Below are 21,255 nucleotides of genomic sequence, written 5' to 3' on the forward strand. Positions count from 1 at the left end.
GAAATGCCCAATGGGCCTCACCCAAATTTAGAAAACATTTATGATCAATGGGCATTCAAATGTATCCTACTGAACAGAAAAATCAATTCAAGATTGAGAATTAGAATCACTGACTTTTGGTACTTTTCAATTTTGTCAGGTTCTAGTTTCAGTCTAATAACAGTAAAGGTGACATAATCTATCTAAATTGATAAAATAAAAAATGCAGCTCTCCATTGAACTGGCATTTTAGTTAGGTTTATTTCTAAGGTATACTCAAAATTGTTTCTAGAATGTGTACAATAGCTCTCGGTGATTAATCCACAAAACTTAAAAAATATGCACATGCTTTTAAAAGCCACATTACTGCCCAATCATGTTTCTATTCAATTCTGGTGAATGATATGGAATAGAAAGACTTCAGTGCAAGCTTAGGAAAAGTAAGCTATGATAGAAGGCCAGGGCACCCAGGTGTGACCAAGTCATGCCTTTTAATCACATGCTTTTTCTTCTTACCCATCCTGCAGAGGAAAAAAAAAAAGTTTAAGAAAATTGCTGATTTAATTTAGGCATCTTTATGTTTTCCCCTGTTACCACTCTTTTTAGAGTCTGATAAATGAAGAACAGCAAAAAGAGAGGACCTAATTATCAAAATAAGATGAGTCAGATTATGTATGTGTACCTAATTGGATTTATGTCCATTCTGCATATATAAAAAGTGTGACTAAATAATAAAACTGTCTTGAAATCTGACCAAATTTATTAGTACTTTGACTATAGACTCCAGCAAAGATATATTAAAATATATTTCAATTTAAAATAGCAGTAATTTCAGATTATCTAGTCTTATCCTCTAGTATTGCTGGTTTTTTATCTGGGGGAAAAGAGGTGACATCTGGAATTCAAGTAAAGGATTTACTGCACGTTGAGAAGCTCAATACCTTCAAACACAAATCTATATACCATCAGCAAGAGCACTGTGATTTATACCACACAGGGAAAGATGATATTTAGTCTGAATAGATTCCAATAAAAATTTTTAGTGCTCCTATAATTAATGCATGATGTGGTGTGTCAGGAAACCCTGGTGGTGCAGTGGTTAAGAGCTACAGCTGCTAACCAAAAGGTCGGCAGCTTGAATCCACCAGGCATTCTGTGGAAACCCCATGGAGCAGTTCTACTCTGTCCTATAAGGTTGCTATGAATCAGAATCAACTTGATGGCAACAGGCTTGATGGATATGCAGGATATATTCCATTTTTGGAAAAAATGTGAAAAGCTAAGAAATTTAAAAAGAAAAACTCCTCACATTCATGACACAAATAACTTGGCCTGCAAACCAATATATTATTTCCAGACTTTCTTAAAAAACAGCAATACCAATTTTTCTCAGTAAGTTGTTTCTATTTTAAAAATATGAAAATATGCTTATGTAATGTAGCTGACATTCATACTTCAATTTTTAAAATCTCCATGTAAAGAGTATACTCCCCCCTATAAAACAAATGGCCTATGGGCAGTAACATAATCAACTCTATCTTCAGTGGGAAAATACAACGTGATATACATTTCAAACATAGAAATACTTACAAAGAAATTTCTTACTAAAACAATAAGCCATTTTAATTCACTTGACAAATATTAAATCACCTACCATGCCTAAAGCATTATTTTTTGTACTGAGGATACAGAAGTGAAGAAGACAGATAAAAAGACTAACATAATAATAACATGATACTAAAAACAACAGCAGCTAACACATATATGGTATTGTTATTTGCGTGACAGCGTTTTAAGTGCTTTACATATATTATCTCATTTAACCTTTGTAATAACCCTACAAATACACTGAAACAGAGGCTTCACAGCTAATAAGTGGTAACACTAGGATTGAAAAGCCGTCTGTCTAGCTATATAGTCTATGTCTAAAGACAACAACAAAGCAAGGTGATTGCAATTAATGCAACAAATTAATGCAACAAAGTCCATAAAACGAGGTAAAAAAATAAAAACTGTTAGGTCCAAAAGACAAAGAAAACAGTATGTCAGGGGGACTACTTAAAGTGGCTTGGTAAGTACGGTGTAATGAATTAATATGGCCCTTCTTGCCATGGTCTTTGTGATCACACACGATGACTGAGTAGGACTATGCAAATAAGGTACATGGAACCTGTGATGGTTGGGGTTTTGTGTCAGCTTGGCTGGGCCACGATTCCCGATATTGTATGGTCGTCATCCATTTTATGTGTTGTGGATCCTGACCTCCGTATGTAGATAAGGCAGGATTGGTGTAGGGTGAGTCTTGGGTCACAGCCTTGCAAGAGGATGTGACTCAAGTCCTACCCTTACTCAAGTTACACCCTTCCCTAGGGTGTGGCCTGCATCTAAGGTATTCATGTGGATGACCTGGCAGGGACCTCTCTCTCTGCATCTGGATCCTGAGTTTGGTTCATGATCAATTTACCTCTGATTCTTGAGACTTGAGCCAGAGTTCTGCTGTCTGACCTGCCGATTCTGGGATTCACCAGCCTCCACAGCCCCATGGCCGGCAGCCGATCGTCTGACCCGATTTGCCAGCTTCCGCAGGGCCATTTCTTTTATATAGTTCATGAGTTCTGTGAGACATTGTGCCGAATTACAGAACCCAAAGACAGGAGGGACAGTACTGAGAGGAGAGGTTATGGTTGATGTTAGAGATGACTGAGTGGTATGGCGGTTTGGAAAAGCTGGACATTTGGGACATCTTTAACCTTTGTCTCATAGGAACCAGCTTTGTGCTGATCTTTATGACAGAAATAACTCATTAAGGAAAGAGCCTCTACTGAGGAAATGGTATTTGAACTGAGACCTGAAAGATCTGAGGGTAGAGTTTTCCATGCAGAGGGTTCAGTAAGTATAAAGGAGGCAGGAAAAATCATGACATGTGAAAAGAAAGGAAAGAAAACAAGTATAGCTACAATTTATGAGCAGGCAGAAGAGTCTTACAAGACAGGGTCAGAGAGAAGGCAAGGGCCAGATGATAATGGGGTCATGGTACAAGTCTGGATTCTATTCTTAGCATGATGGAAATCACTGGAGAGTTTCAGGCAGGGAAGTGTCATTAAAACGAGCAAGATGTTACTCACCTAAATAGATCAATAAGATAATGTTTCTGTACGATTATTTGTTTTAGACCTAGTACCTTGTTGTCCCTTTGTAGCTGTTGTTGTGTGCTTTCGAGCTGATGCCCACTCTTAGCAATGTAACACAGTGTAGAGCTGCCCTATGGGTTCTGTAGGCTGTAATCTTTACAGGAGCAGACCACCTGGTCCTTCCTCCTATGGAGTGGCTGGTAGATTCAAAGCGATCTTTCAGTTAGCAGCCGAGCACTTAACCACTGTGCCATCAAGGCTCATTTCGCCTCTGCCAAAACCAAACCAAGCCCACTGCCCTATAGCGACCCTATAGGACAGAGTAGAACTGCCCGATATAGTTTCCAAGGCTGTCATCTTTACAGATGACAACTTTATGGAGCAGCTGGTGGGCTCAAACCACTGACCTTTCAGTTAGCAGCCAAGCGCTTTAACCACTGCACCACCAGGGCTCCTTTCCCCCTTTGCAGTGCGGGGTAAATATTCCCTGGAAGAGGAACAACTTCTAAGGTACATGGAGCCTGTGATGGTTGGGGTTTTGCGTCAACTTGGCTGGGCCACAATTCCCGATATTGTATGGTTGTCATCCACTTTAGGTGTTGTGTGGATCCTGACCTCCATATGTGGACAAGGCAGGACTGGTGTAGGGTGAGTCTACAGAACAATCTACAGAACCGGGAGGACATTTCTCTCTATGGGGATCTTTTGAGAGATCTCTCCTTCATAAATACATAATAGTACTTATAAAACAGATTTTATTTGAACTAAGGAGAAGAAGTTCTAGATAATACAAATAAATCTAAATAAAAGGAATAATAATTTTGGTCAGATTTCGTTTTTGTATTTATGTAGAAATGAAATTTCAAAAGTCTCAATTTAAGAATGAAGAATGTTAAGATAATCCTTAAATCAACACATTCTGTAATGCTATTTAAATCCAGAATAATTTGCCATCTAAATAATGAAATTTTTACGAATCTGGTTCAAGATAGCGGCCTTACATACACTCACCTAACAGAAGACTCGGTAAACTAAAAACTGTACCCACCGATGTGATCAAGGTTCAGAATAAGATAAGTAGCTTGTATCCCGGGCACACATAAGGAGATTGTTTTTAAACTTTAGGAGTAAGAGAATCTGTATGGTTTTTAAACTCTAGAAACAAGGGAATCAGTATTCCAAATACAATAAAGCCTGGAAACAATACACACAGCCATAACATGTATTAAGATGGCGGGCTCCCATTCTCTACATGGCAGAGGAGCAAGTTAAAGTTCTTATTTTCTGCTGGCATAAGGTGGGGTAGTGAAGATATGAAGGAGAGGACCAGACCATGCCAAGAAATACCAGGCAATCCAGTCTTGGGAGAAAGGGAGGTGAAGAATGGTTCTTAAGTCCCCAGTCTACATTCCCCAGATCATGTCAACAAAATGGGTGCCAAACAAGGGAGACTGTTGAAATCCTGCCACTACCCCAGAAATCCCATCAAGTTACAGGGCCCAGAATCATTCCTGTGGTCATGTAACCGCCGGTCAGGAAACTGCCACCAGGTGGCACCAAATTGGGATGGCTTTACATACAGCTGCCTGCTGGGAATACCACATTTACCTCAGTTATTTGACTCACCTCGTTATAATATTCAGCCCTAAATTTTACCCAGCTGAATTTTTGGACTCCATCCACCACATTACGCATCTCTGATTGAGCCAATTACTGAAACAAGGCTAAACTTCCCAACCACTTATTCCTGCTGAAAATCTCTCTAAAGCAATGCTCTTCTCAAGTCTTCGATTCCACAAAGGCTAAGCGTTGTTGTTGTTAGGTGCTGTTCGGCCCATTCTGCCTCATAGTGACCCTATGTACAACAGAACGAAACACTAGTTTTGGGCTGCAAAACAAGTTCCCTCCTGAGCTCAACAAATTTTCCCAATATCACACTTAAAATGAGAATCCAAACCCAATCAACCAGACTAATGAAAGGCTTGTTTTCTGTTGTTGCTGATGTTTGTTTTTGGTTCAGCTGAGTTATTTTGATATTTACAAAACTATTTCATCTTTAACTTGTCTATCATAAGTTTGAAGAAGCCCTGGTGGCCGCCAACTGAAAGGTCAGTGGTTCAAACCCACCAGTAGTTCTGTAGTAGAAATATGTGACGGTCTGCTCCAGTAAAGATTACGGCCTTGGAAACTCTATGGGGCAGTTCTACTCTGTCCTATAGGGTCGCTATGAGTCAGAATTGACTCGACGGCAATGGGTGGGATATATCATAAGTTTAAGTAGGCCTGGTGGCACAGTTAAGTGCTTGACTGCTAATCCAAAGGTTGGCAGTTCAAACCCACTCAGCAGTTCCACAGGAGAAAGACCTGGTGCTCTGCTTCCACAAAGATTATAGCCTAGGAAACCCTATGGGGCAGTTCTACTCTGCCACACAGGGTTGCTGTGGGTCAAAATCAACTCGACAGCACCCAACAACATCATAAGCGTACTGTGTTACATAATTATGCTCATTCTATACCAAATCTAAGTGGTTTAATTTCCTAACCCCAGACTAAAACTGTATGCACATATGAGCATCTTTTAGGTCCATAAACTGGGTTTATTAATTAAATGCAGAAAACAAGACAACGCCTCAGACAAATAATTCCCCACTTGAGCACCCAACCAAACCAACCCCACTGCCATCAACTCGATTCCAAAGCACCTGGCAGGATGAGTTATAGCCAATCGTTCACTGACTTCCAAAAAGTACTTGTGGTTACGTAGGCCCTTATTCTTAAAATACCGCCAAGGTACTGGTTCACTTTTTGGATTTAGCAATGGGATATATGCAAAATATAGATTTAATTGATGAAAAGAAGATATTACACTTCCACTGAAACGTCATCATAAATAATCCTGTTTAGGATTATCTAGATGTAATAGGTTAGGAGTAGCAATACCAACAGAGCACTCCCTTCACAAGTGATGACAGAATACCTAACTTGAACTTCATGTTCCTGTGAGCTTCAACTCTTCTAAAACAATTTACAGGAAAAAAGAAAAGGTTTAGTTAGTTGGGTTCCAGGTAATCAAGATTTTACTATTCTCTGTACAGAGCAGATCATGGAGAATTTATGTAAGAAAATATTACAGAAAAATGCTATATTTTCTAAAAGGCATGACTGAATAAATATTCTTCTGAACAAACAGGTGCATTCATGCTTTAATCAATACTGCATAAATAAATCAAAACTGAGTAGTCTACTGATCAAATTAGAAGACAATGGTAGTAACATTCTTCTCAAGAATGTGGTCTCCAAATTATTCAATTCAAAAATAACAGACAGAATTTAGTGTTACTCAAATTAACAAATACTTTGGGTACAGAGTATATTTTAACAAAGCTGACATAGTCAATGGAAGCTTTGGGAGGAAAGTACTCAAATCCTCGATGCTAGATCAGGGGCAGAGGCCTCAAGAATGACAAATGATTCTTAAATTTTTTTTGGAAGTGGGGAAATGAACTTTTCTGGGAAGCTCTGGGCACTCTCCCCATCACCAAAACACACATGCACACACACATATACAGGCAAAGTTTTACACACAAATGAAGAAATTTGCAGATTCCTAAAATCCACCAGTGAACTTCTGGTTAGAAGCTCCTGATCTAGAAGATGGACCTACTGATACGCAGGGAACAGAGAGAAGAATTTAAAGTCAAAGGATTGTGTGTCTTTGTTGTATCACTTATGCCATTCCTATGTACCACCTTTTGGTAACTCAAAAGGTAATCATTCTTTAAGATATGTAAGTAACCCCCTATATCTACCAGCCCTTGCTTGGAAGGAGACAAAAAAAAAAAAAAAAAAAAATCCATATTCTGAAATACTGTTTTACACACATACACATGTAATTACTGTATTACTTCTACATGTGGAAACAAAGCTTCTGACAACAGTCACTGAAATGCAGTTTTTGTTTACTGCTGCATCACCAGCTTTTAGAACTGAGCCTCCCACACACCAGGTACTCAAACAACTTGGGTGAATAAATGAAACAGCATACTTTTACTTAAGCACAACATATCGCAGTAACCAAAATATTCTTAATAAGCCCACAGTAACATTTTTATAACATTTTTAAAAAACCAGGGCAATTTTCTAAAACAGAGTTAGATACTAATCTTTAACTACCCGACCGGTATAAAAGCAGTGACAAAGATTCTTAACACAATGTTTGGTTTTAAATTAATAAATTCCTTATTCACAGTAATGGGATAAATCAAAATAACAGACTCACCTAAAAACCTTAGAAATTATATTAGTTACTTTATAAAATGCCCTTTTTCAATTTCATCAGGTAGGGTTGTAGAGCTCCAGCGCAACTCAGGTACCTACACAGTCATTCAGTATTCCTAGCTGTACTACTACATTTCTTTAGGCAAAAGAAATAAACCAAGTTCAAATTTTTCTATATAACGAGTAACAGGTAAGTCACAGGCATATCTTGTTTCTCCTGGTGGAGAAAGCCAGAGAGAAAAACTGAAAAAGGAAGATTCAACTTATGTAACACTAAATTCTTCATAATACAAAATACATTATCATTTAAACAGTGAACTGTCCAAGGGCATATGTTAAGAATCACCTCTCAGAGATTTCAGGTCAAAATACGAAAATAAGATAGCCAAGAACCACTAGAGAAAAATAAAGACTCCTTTGATACAATATAAACCAACAAGAACACTTAATATGATTTATAAAATCTGATCTACACATAATTTTCACAAACCTACCAGACTGAGTAAAACGGAGATCATTTTAGGAAAACGAGTTCGAGAGCTGTAATGCTCCAGTTAACCATTCTCTTATTGCCCAATAAGGCACAATGCAGGGCGACTACAAAGCTTCCCAGATCCTAGCATCAGCCAGCACAATCATTCCGACTCATCTAAGTCACCACACGGAAAGAGGGAAAAATCTAATTCATCTAAATAAGTTACACAATGTGATCTCTTCTCAAGATAAAGAAGGGCTAGGCTTATCACCGAAATCTACTTTTCGGAAAAGACTAGGTTTTGTGGAATTTATAAAGCTATATTAACTGCTTCCTGTGTCAGGAATTTATCTTGAATGGAATTACAAATATCAGTTAACAAAGCTTTCCAGATAAAGTGACAGATAACACTGCTTTTACTCTAAAAATCTAGTTAATCACTTAATAACATGAATAGAAATGGTATCTACCAAGTGTAGCAGAAACTGTAACACCCTACCCAACATGAACTTTCTCCATTCTCGTTAGTAACCCCAATATTATCTGGTTCAAGTATATGTCCACTACAAGGGCACATTTCCAAGCCTCCCTTGTAGCTACGTATAACCATGTGGCTAAATTCTGGCCAATGAAATATCAGGGGAAATAGTGTGTAACACTTCCAGAAAAATTAAGCTTTCTTCCCATCCTATTTCAGCTGCCTGGATTATGCATATAAAGGCTAAAGCTTGAGCAGTCATATTCAATCACTAGGTGACCTTGAAAAAGAACGCACACATAAGGAGACAGACAATATCTGTATTCCCAGTGATTTTGTGGAACACTGAACCAGATTTCAAGTGCTTCCCCCGAGGACCTTAAAATGAGAGAATAAACCCTTTTATCAGTGGTTCCCAAACTTTGCTGAGCGTTAGAATTACCCAGCTAATGGTCTGACTGAAGCTAGTGGAACCCCAGAAGACATGGACCCCAGACTCCCTGTTAACCCAAAACTACAACCAGAGGCAGAGCCAAGATGGTGGAATAGACAGACGCTTCTGGCAAGCCCTCTTTACAACAAAGACCAGAAAAAACAAGTGAAACAAGTATATTTGTGACAAGCTGGGAGCCCTGAACATCAAAGGAAAGCTTAGACAACAAACAGAGGGGCAGGGGGAGGAAGAGCCCATTCAGAAGTGGAGAGGAGTTACCGAACCTGAATCGCAGGGAGCCCTCAGGCATCATTCCCAGAGCAACGGCGGCAGCGGGCTGGTACTAGCATTCGGCTGCAGTTTCCTCAGGGAGAAGCAGCCAGACGCACAGCCTACTCACACCTCTGGAACCTGAGAAGAATGGTGCTCTCAGCAAAAGCTAAGTACTGGCGTATATTTTACCACCGCCCCCCTCCCCGCAGCCCCCAAGCTGGCTTCAGTGGCTGAATCCCTGGGCCTGAGATAGGCCCTGTTGAGCACCTACAGCCATCCTCCTGGCCTTAGGAAGGAAAAAATTTGCAACTGGGGGGAAAAGATAATTTGCTACCTCCATTAACCAGGGGAGCTCAGGACAGAAGCAGCTCCTGTCCAGGCATAAACCGTCTGTGGACCTTGAGCACCTTTCCCTTCTGCATGGACCTGTGTGGGCCTATTTCAGGAGAATAGGCCCTTCTTGGCAAACTCCAACCATTTCAGCTGTGCGGTGGAGAGATGGGAGTTTGATGTTTGACATTGCTTTCCCTATTAAACAAGGCCCTCACCTACCCACATCAGGGACCTAAGGACTGGTAGCTCCACTCAGGTCACCCAGCCACCCGCGAAAGGGGTCCAAAGATAACTGGTACCTCCTAGTCCTTACAACCAAAAACTTTGGGTGCCCATGGTCCATCTGCAGAACCCACCCACCTGAACGCTCTGGGGAACAGGGACGCGCTTTCCTCAGAGACACTCGAGGGTTAGTTTTCAGCCCCCTTCCTTGTTCAGAGCGTGACCCCCTGCTGCAATCACATACTGGTATATATGCCAATCACCCCTGCTCCTCTAAGACTGTAGGACAGAGCCTGTAACACACACTTGATGATCAGCTACCTGGAAACCTGAGCTGAATTCATACAAGAAAATTGAATGGACTCCTAGACTGATAGACCTGGTAACAGCTCTAGCCAGCTGGGGACAGGACACCAGAGCTCCAAAGGTGAAAATAATCAAGCTAGCTCACTCAAGAAACCCATAGGGATATACCAAAACAAAACAAAGCAAGCAGCTACGACACAGTAAGCAAGCATAAATTAATACAATAACTTACAGATGGCTCAGAGACAACAGTCAATATCAAGTCACATAAAGAAACAGACCATGATCACCTCAACAGGCTCTCAAAACAAAGAATCCAGGGATCTTCCAGATCAAAGTGCATTCCTGGAATTACCAGAGTCAGAATATAAAAGTTTAATATACAGAACGATTTAAGACATCAGGAAGGAAATGAGGCAATACACAGAATACGTCAAGGAACACACAGATAAAGCAACTGAAGAAATTAGAAAGATTATTTAGGAGCATAGTAAAAAGTTTAATAGGCTGGAAAAATCCATAGACAGAAAGCAATCAGAAATTCAGAAGATTAACAATAAAATTACAGAATTAGACAATTCAACAGAAAGTCAGACGAGCAGAATTCAGCAAGTAGAAGCCAGAATTTCTGAACTCGAATATAAGTCACTTGGCACTAATATATTTGAAGAAAAATCAGATTAAAGAATTCAAAAAAAAAGAAGAAACCTTAAGAATAGTGTGGGACTCTATCAAGAGAATAGCCTACGAGTGATTGGAGTACCAGATCAGGGAGGGGTAACAGAAAATACAGAGAGAATTGTTGAATATGTGTTGGCAGAAAACTTCCCTAATATTGTGAAAGAGGAGCATATCTATCCAAGATGCTCATCGAACTCCACATAAGGTAGATTTGAAAAGAAAGTCACCGAGGCATATTATAATCAAACTTGCCAAAACCAAAGATAAGGAGAGAATTGTACGAGCAGCGAGGGGTAAACAAAAAGTCACCGACAAAAGACAGCCAATAAGAATAAGCTCAGGCTACTCAGCAGAAACCATGCAAGAAGGCAATGGGATAACATATTCAAAAACTGAAGGAAAAAAACTGCCTGCCAAGAATCATATATCTATCAAAGCTGTCTCTTAAATATGAAGGTGAAATTAAGACATTTCCAGATAAATACAAGTTGAGGGAATTTGTAAAAACCAAACCAAAACTGCAAGAAATACTAAAGAGAGCTCTTTGGTTAGAAAATCAATACCAGTTATCAACCCAAGATTAGAACACTGGGCAAAGCAGCCAGAAGTCAACCCAGACAGGGAAATCCAAAAAAACAAAGCAATATTATAAAGAAAAAAAAGAAAGCCCAAAGCAGGGTAACAGCGATGTTATTATATAAAAGAAAAGAAGACAACATTAAAATAATAAAGAGGGACTGAGAAGTGTAATCATACACCTTGCATATGGAGTGAAAGATACGGCAACAGAAAGAAATAAAAGTTAGTTTTAAATTTAGAAAAACAGGGATAAATAATAAGGTAACCACAAAGGAGACAAACTATCCTACTCATCAACATAAAATACAAGGGAAAAATACAGACTCAGCAGAAACAAAATCAACAACAACAAATACAAGGAAAGGACAATATATAAAGAAAATCTACTATGCACATAAAATTAAGTGGGAAAAAGAAACTGTCAACAACACACACAAAAAGACATCAAAATGATAGCACTAAATTAAAAAAAAAAAAAATTCATACCCATCTATAATTACCCTGGACTAAATGCACCAATAAAGAGATACAGAGTGGCAGAATAGATTAAAAAACAAGATCCATCTACATGCTCCCTAGAAGAGACACAAGTTAGACTTAGAGACAAAAGCAAACTAAAACTCAAAGGATGGAAAAAAATATATCAAGCAAACAACAATCAAAAAAGAGCAGGAGTGGCAATATTAATTTCTGACAAAATAGACTTTAAAAAAATCTATCATAAAGGATAAGGAAGGACACTACATAATGATTAAAGAGACAATACACCAAGAAGATATAACCATATTAAATATTTATGCACCCAATGACAGGGCTGCAAGATACATAAAACAAACTCTATCAGCACTGAAAAGTGAGATAGACAGCTTCACAATAATAGCAGACTTCAACACAGCACTTTCGGTGAAGGACAGGACATCCAGAAAGCAGCTCAGTAAAAACAGAGAAGATCTAAATTGCACAATCAACCAACTTGACCTCGCAGACATATACAGAACATTCCACCCAACAGCAACCAAGCATAATTTCTTTTCTAGTGCACATGGAACATTCTCTAGAATAGATCACATATTAGGTCATAAAGTAAGCCTTAGCAGAATCCAAAACATTGAAATATCACAAAGCATCTTCTCTAACCAGGAGGCCATAAAAGTGGAAATTAATAACAGGGAAAAGAAATCAAACACCTGGAAACTGAACAATACCCTGTTCAAAAAAGACTGGATTAGAGAAGACATTAAGGATGGAATAAAGAAATTCAGAGAATCCAATGAGGATGAAAACACTTCCTATCAGAACCTTTGGGACACAGCAAAAGCAGTGCTCAGAGGCCAATTTATATCCATAAATGCACACATCCAAAAAGAAGGGCCCAAATCGAAGAATTATCCCTACAATTTGAACAAACATAAATAGAGCAACAAAAGAAACCCACAGGCACCAGAAGAAAACAAATAATAAAAATTAGAGCTCAACTAAATGAAGTAGAAAACAGAAAAACAACTGAAAGAATTAACAAGACCAAAAGCTGGTTTTTTAAAAAAATCAACAAAATTGATAAACCACTGGCCAAACTGACAAAAGAAAAACAGGAGAGGAAGCAAATAACCCGAATAAGATGGGCGATATTACAACAGACCCAACTGAAATTAAAAGAATCATATCAGATTACTATGAAAAACTGTACTCCAACAAATTTGAAAACCTAGAAGAAACGGATGAATTCCTAGAAACACATTACCTACCTAAACTAACACAAACAGAGGTAGAACAACTAAATAGACCCATAACAAGGGAAGAGATTGAAAAGGTAATCAAAAACCTCCCAACAACAAAAAAGCCCTGGTCCGGACAGCTTCACTGCAGAGTTCTACCAAACTTTCAGAGAAGAGTTAACACCACTACTACTAAAGGTATTTCAGAGCATAGAAAAGGATGGAATACTACCAAACTCATTCTGTGAAGCCACCATTTCACTGATACCAAAACCAGGTAAGGACACCACAAGAAAAGAAAATTATAGACCTATATCCCTCATGAATGTAGATGCAAAAATCCTCAACAAAATTCCAACCAACAGAATTCAACAACATATCAAAAAAATCATTCACCATGACCAAGTGGGATTCATACCAGGTATGCAAGGATGGTTCAACATTAGAAAAACAATTAATATAATCCACCACACAAATAAAACAAAAGAATCACATGATTTTATCAATCGATGCAGAAAAGGCATTTGACAAAGTTCAACTCCCATTCATGATAAAAACTCTCAGCAAAATAGGAATACAAGGAAAATTCCTCAACATAATAAAGGGCATTTATACAAAGCCAACAGCCAACATCACTCTAAATGGAGAGAGTCTGAAAGCATTTCCCTTGAGAACTGGAACCAGACAAGGATGCCCTTTATCAACGCTCTTATTCAGCATTGTGCTAGAGGTCCTAGCCAGAGCAATTAGGCTAGACAAAGAAATAAAGGGCATCCTGATTGGCAAGGAGGAAGTAAAATTATCTCTATTTGCAGATGACATGATCTTAGACACAGAAAACCCTAAGGAATCCTCCAGAAAACTACTGAAACTAATAGAAGAGTTCGGCAGAGTACTGGGATACAAGACAAACATACAAAAATCAGTTGGATTCCGCAAACCAACAAAAAGAACATCAAAGAGGAAATCACCAAATCAATGCCATTTACAGTAGCCCCCAAGAAGAAAAATACTTAGGAATAAATCTTACCAGAAATATAAAAGGCTTGTACAAATAAAACTACAGGACACTTCTGCAAGAAACCAAAAGAGACTTACATAAGTAGAAAAACATACCTTGCTCGTGGATAGGAAGACTGAACATTATAAAAATGTGTATTCTACCAAAAGCCATCTATACATTTAATGCAATTCCGATCCAGATCCCAACGACATTGTTTAATGAGATGGAGAAACAAATCACCAACTTCATATGGGAGGGAAAGAGGCCCCGGATAAATAAGGCATTACTGAAAAAGAAGAACAAATTGGGAGGCTTTACTTGACCTGATTTTATTACCTATTATACCGCCACAGTAGTCAAAACAGCCTGGTACTGGTACAACAACAGATACATAGACCAGTGGAACACAATTGAGAATCCAGACATAAATTCATCCACATATGAGCAGATGATATTTGACAAAGGCCCCAAAACAGTTAGATGGGGAAAAGACAGTCTTTTTAACAAATGGTGCTGCCATAACTGGATATCCATCTGCAGAGAAATGAAACAAGACCCACACCTTACTCCATGCACAAAAACTACCTCGAAGTGGATCAAAGACCTAAATATAAAATCTAAAATGATAAAGACCATGGAAGAAAAAATAGGGACAATGTTAGGAGCCCTAATACATGGCATAAACAGTATACAAAACATTATTAACACTGCAGAAGAAAAGCTAGGTATCTGGAAGCTCCTAAAAATCAAACACCTATGCTCATCCAAAGACTTCACCAAAAGAGTAAAAAGACTACCTGCAGACTGGGAAAAAGTTTTTAGCTATGACATCTCCGATCAGCGCCTGATCTCTAAAATCTACATGATACTGCAAAAACTCAACTATAAAAAGACAAATAACCCAATTAAAAAATGGGCAAAAGATGAATAGACACTTCACTAAAGAAGACATTCAGGTAGCTAACAGATATGTGAGGAAATGTTCACTATCATTAGCCATTAGAGAAATGCAGATCAAAACTACAATGAGATTTCATCTTACTCCAACAAGGCTGGCATTAACCCCAAAAACACAAAATAATAAATGTTGGAGAGGCTGTGGAGAGATTAGAACACTTAGACACTGCTGGTCAGAATGTCAAATGGTTCAACCACTTTGGAAATTGATTTGGCACTTCCTCAAAAAGCTAGAAATAGAACTACCATATGATCCAGCAATCCCATTCCTCAGAATATATCCTAGAGAAATAAGAGCCTTTTCACAAACAGATATATGCACATCCATGTTTACTGCAGCACTGTTTACAATAGCAAAAAGATGGAAGCAACCAAGGTGCCCATCAACGTATGAATGGATAAATGAATTATGGTATATTCACACAATGGAATACCACACATTGATAAAGAACGGTGATGAATCTGTGAAACATTTCATAACATGGAGGAATCTGGAAGGCATTATGCTAAGTGAAATTAGTCAGTTGCAAGAGGACAAATATTCTATAAGACCACTATTATAAGAACTTGAGAAATACTTTAAATTGAGAAGAAAACATTCCTTTGTGGTTATGGGGCGGGGGGAGCGATGGTGGGAGAGGCGCACTCACTAATTAGACAGTACATAAGAACTACTTTAGGTGAAGGGAAAGATAGCACATAATATAGGGGAGGTTTTCAGCACAACTGGATTAAACCAAAAACAAAGACGTTTCCTGAATAAACTGAATGCTTCGAAGGCCAGCATAGCAGGGGCAGGGGTCTGGAGACCATGGTTTCAGGAGACATCTAACTCAATTGGCATAATAAAATCTATTAAGAAAACATTCTGCGTCCCACTTTGAAGAGTGGCGTCTGGGGTCTTAAATGCTAGCAAGCAGCCATCTAATATGCATCAATTGGTCTCAACCCACCTGGATCAAAGGAGAACGAAGAACACCAAGGATACAAGGCGATTACGAACCCAAGAGACAGAAAGGGCCACATGAACCAGAGACTACATCATTCTGAGACCAGGAAAACCAGATGGTGCCTGGCTACGACGGATGACTGCCCTGACAGGGAACACAACAGAGAACCCTTGAGGGAGCAAAAGAGCAGTGGGATGCAGACCCCAAATTCTCATGAAAAGACCAGACTTAATGGTCTGACTGAGACTGGAAGGATCCTGGTGGTCATGGCCCCCAGACCTTTTGTTGGGCCAGGACAGGAACCATTCCCAAGCCGATTCTTTAGACATGGATTGGACTGGACAATGGGTTGGAGAAGGACGCTGGTGAGGAGTGAGCTTCTTGGATCAGGTGGACACTTGAGACTATGTTGGCATCTCCTGCTTGAAGGGGAGATGAGAGGGTGGAGGGGGTTAGAAGCTGGTGAAATGGACACGAAAAGAGACCGTGGAGGGAGACAGTGGGTTGTCTCTTTAGGGGGAGAGTAACTGGGAGTGTGTTGCAAGGTATATATGGGTTTTTGTGTGAGAGACTGATCTGATTTGTAAACTTTCACTTAAAGTACAATAAAAATCATTAAAAAAAAAAAAAAAAAACTACAACCATTCCCAAAGCCAACTCTTCAGAGAAAGATTAGACTTTACTAAAAACGTAAAATAATACTCGTTTGAAGAGTGTGCTTCTTAGTTCGAGCAGAGACATAAGACTAAATGGGTGGCTCCTGCTGGATGCAGGATGAGAAGGCAGGAAAGGAGAGGAGCTGGCTGGATGGGCACGGGAAACCCAGAGTGGAAAGGGAGAGTGGGCTGTCACATTACAGGGACTGCAACTAACAATATGTGTATAAATTTCTGTATGAGAAATTAACTTGAGCTGTAAGCTTTCACCTAAAGCTCCCCCCTGCCCACCCCCCCGCCAAATCACCCAGGAAGCTTTTAAAAATTTGTCCAGGAGTTTCTTAGAAAACTAAATATAGACTTAACATTTGATTCAGTAGTCACACTCCTAGGTTATTTACCCCAACGAGATAAAAACATCTGTCCACATAAAAACTTGGACATCAATGTTTATAGCAGCTTTATTCACAATTGCCCCAAATTGGAAACAGCCAAGATGCCTTTCAATAGGTGAATGGATAAACAAACTGTGGTAGATCCACAAAAACCAAACCAAACCCACTGCTGTCAACTCAATTCCGATTCATACCAACTCTAGAAGTCAGAGTAGAGCTGCCTCATAGGGTTTCCAAGGCTGTAAATCTGTACTGAAGCAGACTGTCATGTCTTTGTACTCTGGAGCAGCTGGTGGGTTTGAACCACCAACCTTCTGGTTAGTAGCCAAGTGCTTTAACCACTGCACCCCCAGGGCTCCTGGTGGATCCATACAATGGCGTATTATTCAGCAATAACAAGAAATGGGCTATTAAGCCACGAAAAGACATGGAGGGAACTTAAATACATACTGCTAAACAAAGAAATCAGTCCAAAAAAGCTACATAGTGCATGATTCTAACTACAAAACATTCAAGAAAAGGCAAAACTATTAAAAACAAAACACCAAACCTGTTGCTGTCGAATCAATTCTGACTCATAGCGACCCTAACGGACAGAGTAGAACTGCCCCATACGGTTTTCCAAGGAGCGCCTGGTAGATTCGAAGTGCCAACTGTAGCTCTTAACCGCTACGCCACCAGGGTTTCCAAAAACGACAGACAGCAAAAAGATCGGCGGGGGGGGGGGGGGGGGAGATAAACAGATGGCACAGATGAGATTTTTAGGGCAGTGGAACTATCCTGTATGATACTGTAATGGTAGACATTATTGACACTATTGAAAACCAAAACCATAGGACTATATAAGGAAACCCTGGTGGTATAGTGGTTAAGAGCTATGGCTGTTAACCAAAAGTTCAGCAGTTTGAATCCATCAGGTGCTCCCTGGGAACTCTATGATGCAGTTCTACTCTGTCCTATAGGGTCACTATAAGTCGGAATCGACTTGTCGACAGTGGTTTACACAACTTAAAGAGTGAATCCTTATGTGCTTAAGCCAGCCTTATTGGGTCCCTATTACTAGAAGCTGATTCAGATTCTCATATTGCTTAAGTAATCAATTAGAAAAAAGCAGAAAAGTTAGGAAAAAAATCTAAATATCTTTATGGCTATACTCCATTGACCATGTAGTTTAGGTGAAAACACACAAATGGGAAGGTATTTTTAAATGTTTCTACACTTTAGTTTATTATTAAAATTGGATGATGAAGAGTATATTTATTGAGTAGTTTATATTTTAAGCATTCTCTCTATTTAATTTTATCTCACCTCTAACAGGCAGTATCATACACATTTTATAGTTGAAGAAATAGAGGCTCACAGAAAACAAGTAACTTGTTCAGGGTCTTACATCAAGCATCATGATTCGAGTTACTATTTGCAGAACATCAAAACTTGTGCATTTTCCATTACACCATAACTCAAGGAAAAAAGAGACAGAGATCTAGCTCAGGAATTAAATTCTTCTGGAGGAAACCATAACTTTGTGAAAGAATAAATTTGAAAACGAATAAAAAATGAACAAGGGAAATGCAGCCCTATCAAATTTGTAAGCTTTTCATAAGTCATGTGAAATGGAAAAATATTACCTCTAAGTTGAGTCTTAGAAAAATATCTGTTCGAGGTAACATCAAATAAATGAATTTAAAAAATTAAGAGTTCATTTGTCATTCTGAAAATAAATCTTTTAGAAGTACTATCTTTAGAGTAGAGAACAACTGGTTTATGAGACAGAATCTGTTAAAACACAAGGAATCTAAATTGGTCAATGCAGTGACTCAAAGTCTGAATTTTGAAATAATCATTAAATTTCAACATAAACAGATTTTTCAGAAGGGTCCCAGCTCTTCACTGCCCAGCTTTTTGAATTCCACTTATATCAAAAAGTTAATGCTCAGAGTTATCTGTGACTCAACATGAGAATAAACACTCATAGACAGTTAAAAATAAAAACAAAATTATATTAAAGCCTAAAAGCTTCTGAAAGGTAAATATTCTAGATTATACAAAAGTAAGACTGTGAAAACCATACATTCCTACTTACCTTGGCTTGTCTCTTTTTTCTCTTTGCCTTTCAAAATCTCTTCCTCTGTCCTTTCCATCTCTTGGTTTTTCTTCTATCCTGTCTTTTACTTTATACTTTTCTTTATACTTTTTCCCCAGAGCAGTATCTTCCTGTATAGGAGGGGGTGGACTAGGAGTACGAGGTCCTTTCTTTTTGCTTTGGTTGCTTTTTGAAGTCCTGAAGGCAACACAAAGCCATCATTAGAGGTCCAAACACTTTTGGAAGGTCATGCGGGTATATACATTTTTTTCACTTTAACCAAGTCCTTTTTTAAAAAGGCAATAATTCTATCAATTGGTCCCTTTACTATTTTATACACTAGCAACCAATACCCAGAAAAAAACACACACACACAGAAATGAGCAAAGAATCAGCTTACTTGCTTCATATTTTGCTACTCCCCCTATTATAAAATTTTAAAGGATAGTTTTTTGAGAAAAGATAGGGGTGGAGTGGAAGAAGACTTTCAAACAAGGGAACGATATAAAAGTAAACAACTGCATTTTTTTAATAGTAAAAAGTACTATTTTATTAGCATATAAATATGCTCACTGTAAACAAAAGAAAAATAAAACCAGTGATAATACAGAAAAGTAGATGAAGAAAGTAAATATAACTTATAATTCCACTACCTTGGAAACCCTGGTGGCACAGTGGTTAAGTGCTACGGCTGCTAACTAAGAGGTCAGCAGTTGGAATCCACCAGGTGCTCCTTAGAAACTCTATCGGGCAGTTCTGCTTTGTCCTGTAGGGTCACTATGAGTCGGAATCGACTTGATGGCAGTGGGTTTGGTTTTGGGTTTTTTAATTCTACTACCCAAGGATAGCTATTGCTAACACCTTGGCTATACCTTCAGACTTTTCCCATATCTGTCTGTCTTTCTGTCTCTCTCTCTCGCACAGAATATCCTATCATAATGTTTTGTGCATGTTTTTTGTACTAAATACAGTGTAAGCATCCTCCTACAACAAAAAGTAGACTTACATCTCCTTAAATACATGCTCCATAACTCCTATAAACAATCTCATACTGATAAGTTTTGCTTCCAAGTTTTCATCATTATAAAAAATGTAAAATTATATCATCTGCAAATGAAATCTGTTAGAAAACACTCATTTAAACCTTTGAGTCTTCTCTAAGACATTTTTCCTAACTCTGAGATAACAAAGGTGATCTCCTAAAATGTTGGAATCTTGGCTTTCACATCTAAGCCTTTAATCTACCTGGAACTGATTCTTGGATATAGACCATTCTCCTTCATTTGATACTTTAAGTAATTCCATATAAGTGATATAACTTTAAGTCCTTACACATCCAGGACTGCCTGTCTTTGCCTCCTATCTGAACAATCTTTGACTGGATATAGCATTTAGAGGTCACAAACCTTTTCCCTCAGAGCTCTGTAAATATCATTACAATATCTTGTAGCATTTAGTACCACACATGAGAAGTCTAAAGATGGTCAATTTTTTTTCCTGTGTTGGTTGTTTTTTCTCTTGGGATACCTATAAAACATTATTCCTTGGAAATAAAAAAATTACCAAGTTCAGGTATGTTTAAAAAACTTTTCCAACACTCAGTGAGCCATTTTAAACTGAAACCTCAAATCTTTTATTCAAATTCTTCTATTTTTATTTCATCATTTCTCCATATACCCAGTCTCTCTGGTTCTCATTAATACATAGTTACTGAATTCCTGGATGTCTCCCATGCCTCAATTTCCTGTCATTTCCATCTCTCCTTTTGCTTTTTGATATCTCAAGTTTGTCTTCAAATTCAGTGATTTTTTCTTTAAGTAGTACCCACTCTACTACTTCTAAATTTGGCCACCTCATTATTCTATTTTCAGCATGAATGTCTTTTTCTTCCAGAAAGTCCTTGTACACATGCTGCTTTTCTTCCAAGACCAACTGCTGTCACCATGTCAGTGCAACATCCTCTCAAACTGTACTGAGAACGTAAAGTTAGAGTTTAAGTTTGTTACTGTTTCCACACCAGCCGTTTCTGTGTAGGCTATCTACACTGACTTTTTAGTCTGGTACTCTGTTTTTAAGTGGCCGTTTTTTTTCATACATCTGATGAATTTTTACTGTATTTGTTTCACTCTCTGTGGATATTTATAAACGAGGACTTAAGCTCAAATCTGGGAGCTGACTTCCAGTGACTCTGAGTTCTCTAGTCACTATATTCCTTAGCTCTAAAAAGGTAGTGGATAGTCCCTTCCCCAAAGCTGCTGACAAGATTACAAAAAGATAAAAGTATAAAATCACCTGACTCCTGGTAGACACGCTGAAAATCTAGCTTAG

The 21,255-nt window shown here is 38.5% G+C and overlaps 1 protein-coding gene across 3 annotated transcripts in view; it reads right to left on the bottom strand.

Annotated features, from left to right (window-relative positions):
* The window catches only part of ZC3H13 (zinc finger CCCH-type containing 13), a 137,320-nt gene that overhangs the window by 68,900 nt on the left and 47,165 nt on the right, over positions 1–21,255 (bottom strand). For 2 of the 3 annotated variants that reach the window (XM_023551293.2, XM_023551292.2), the window contains exon 8: positions 18,928–19,125. In XM_023551293.2, coding sequence (XP_023407061.1) covers positions 18,928–19,125 — 198 coding nt within the window. Of the gene's footprint in view, positions 1–9,058; positions 9,186–18,927; positions 19,126–21,255 lie in introns of those variants that run through there. The other variant, XM_023551294.2, reaches the window with a different exon arrangement.

Source organism: Loxodonta africana, chromosome 17 (genome assembly GCF_030014295.1).
Source record: "Loxodonta africana isolate mLoxAfr1 chromosome 17, mLoxAfr1.hap2, whole genome shotgun sequence".
Classification (NCBI taxonomy): Eukaryota; Metazoa; Chordata; class Mammalia; order Proboscidea; family Elephantidae; genus Loxodonta; species Loxodonta africana.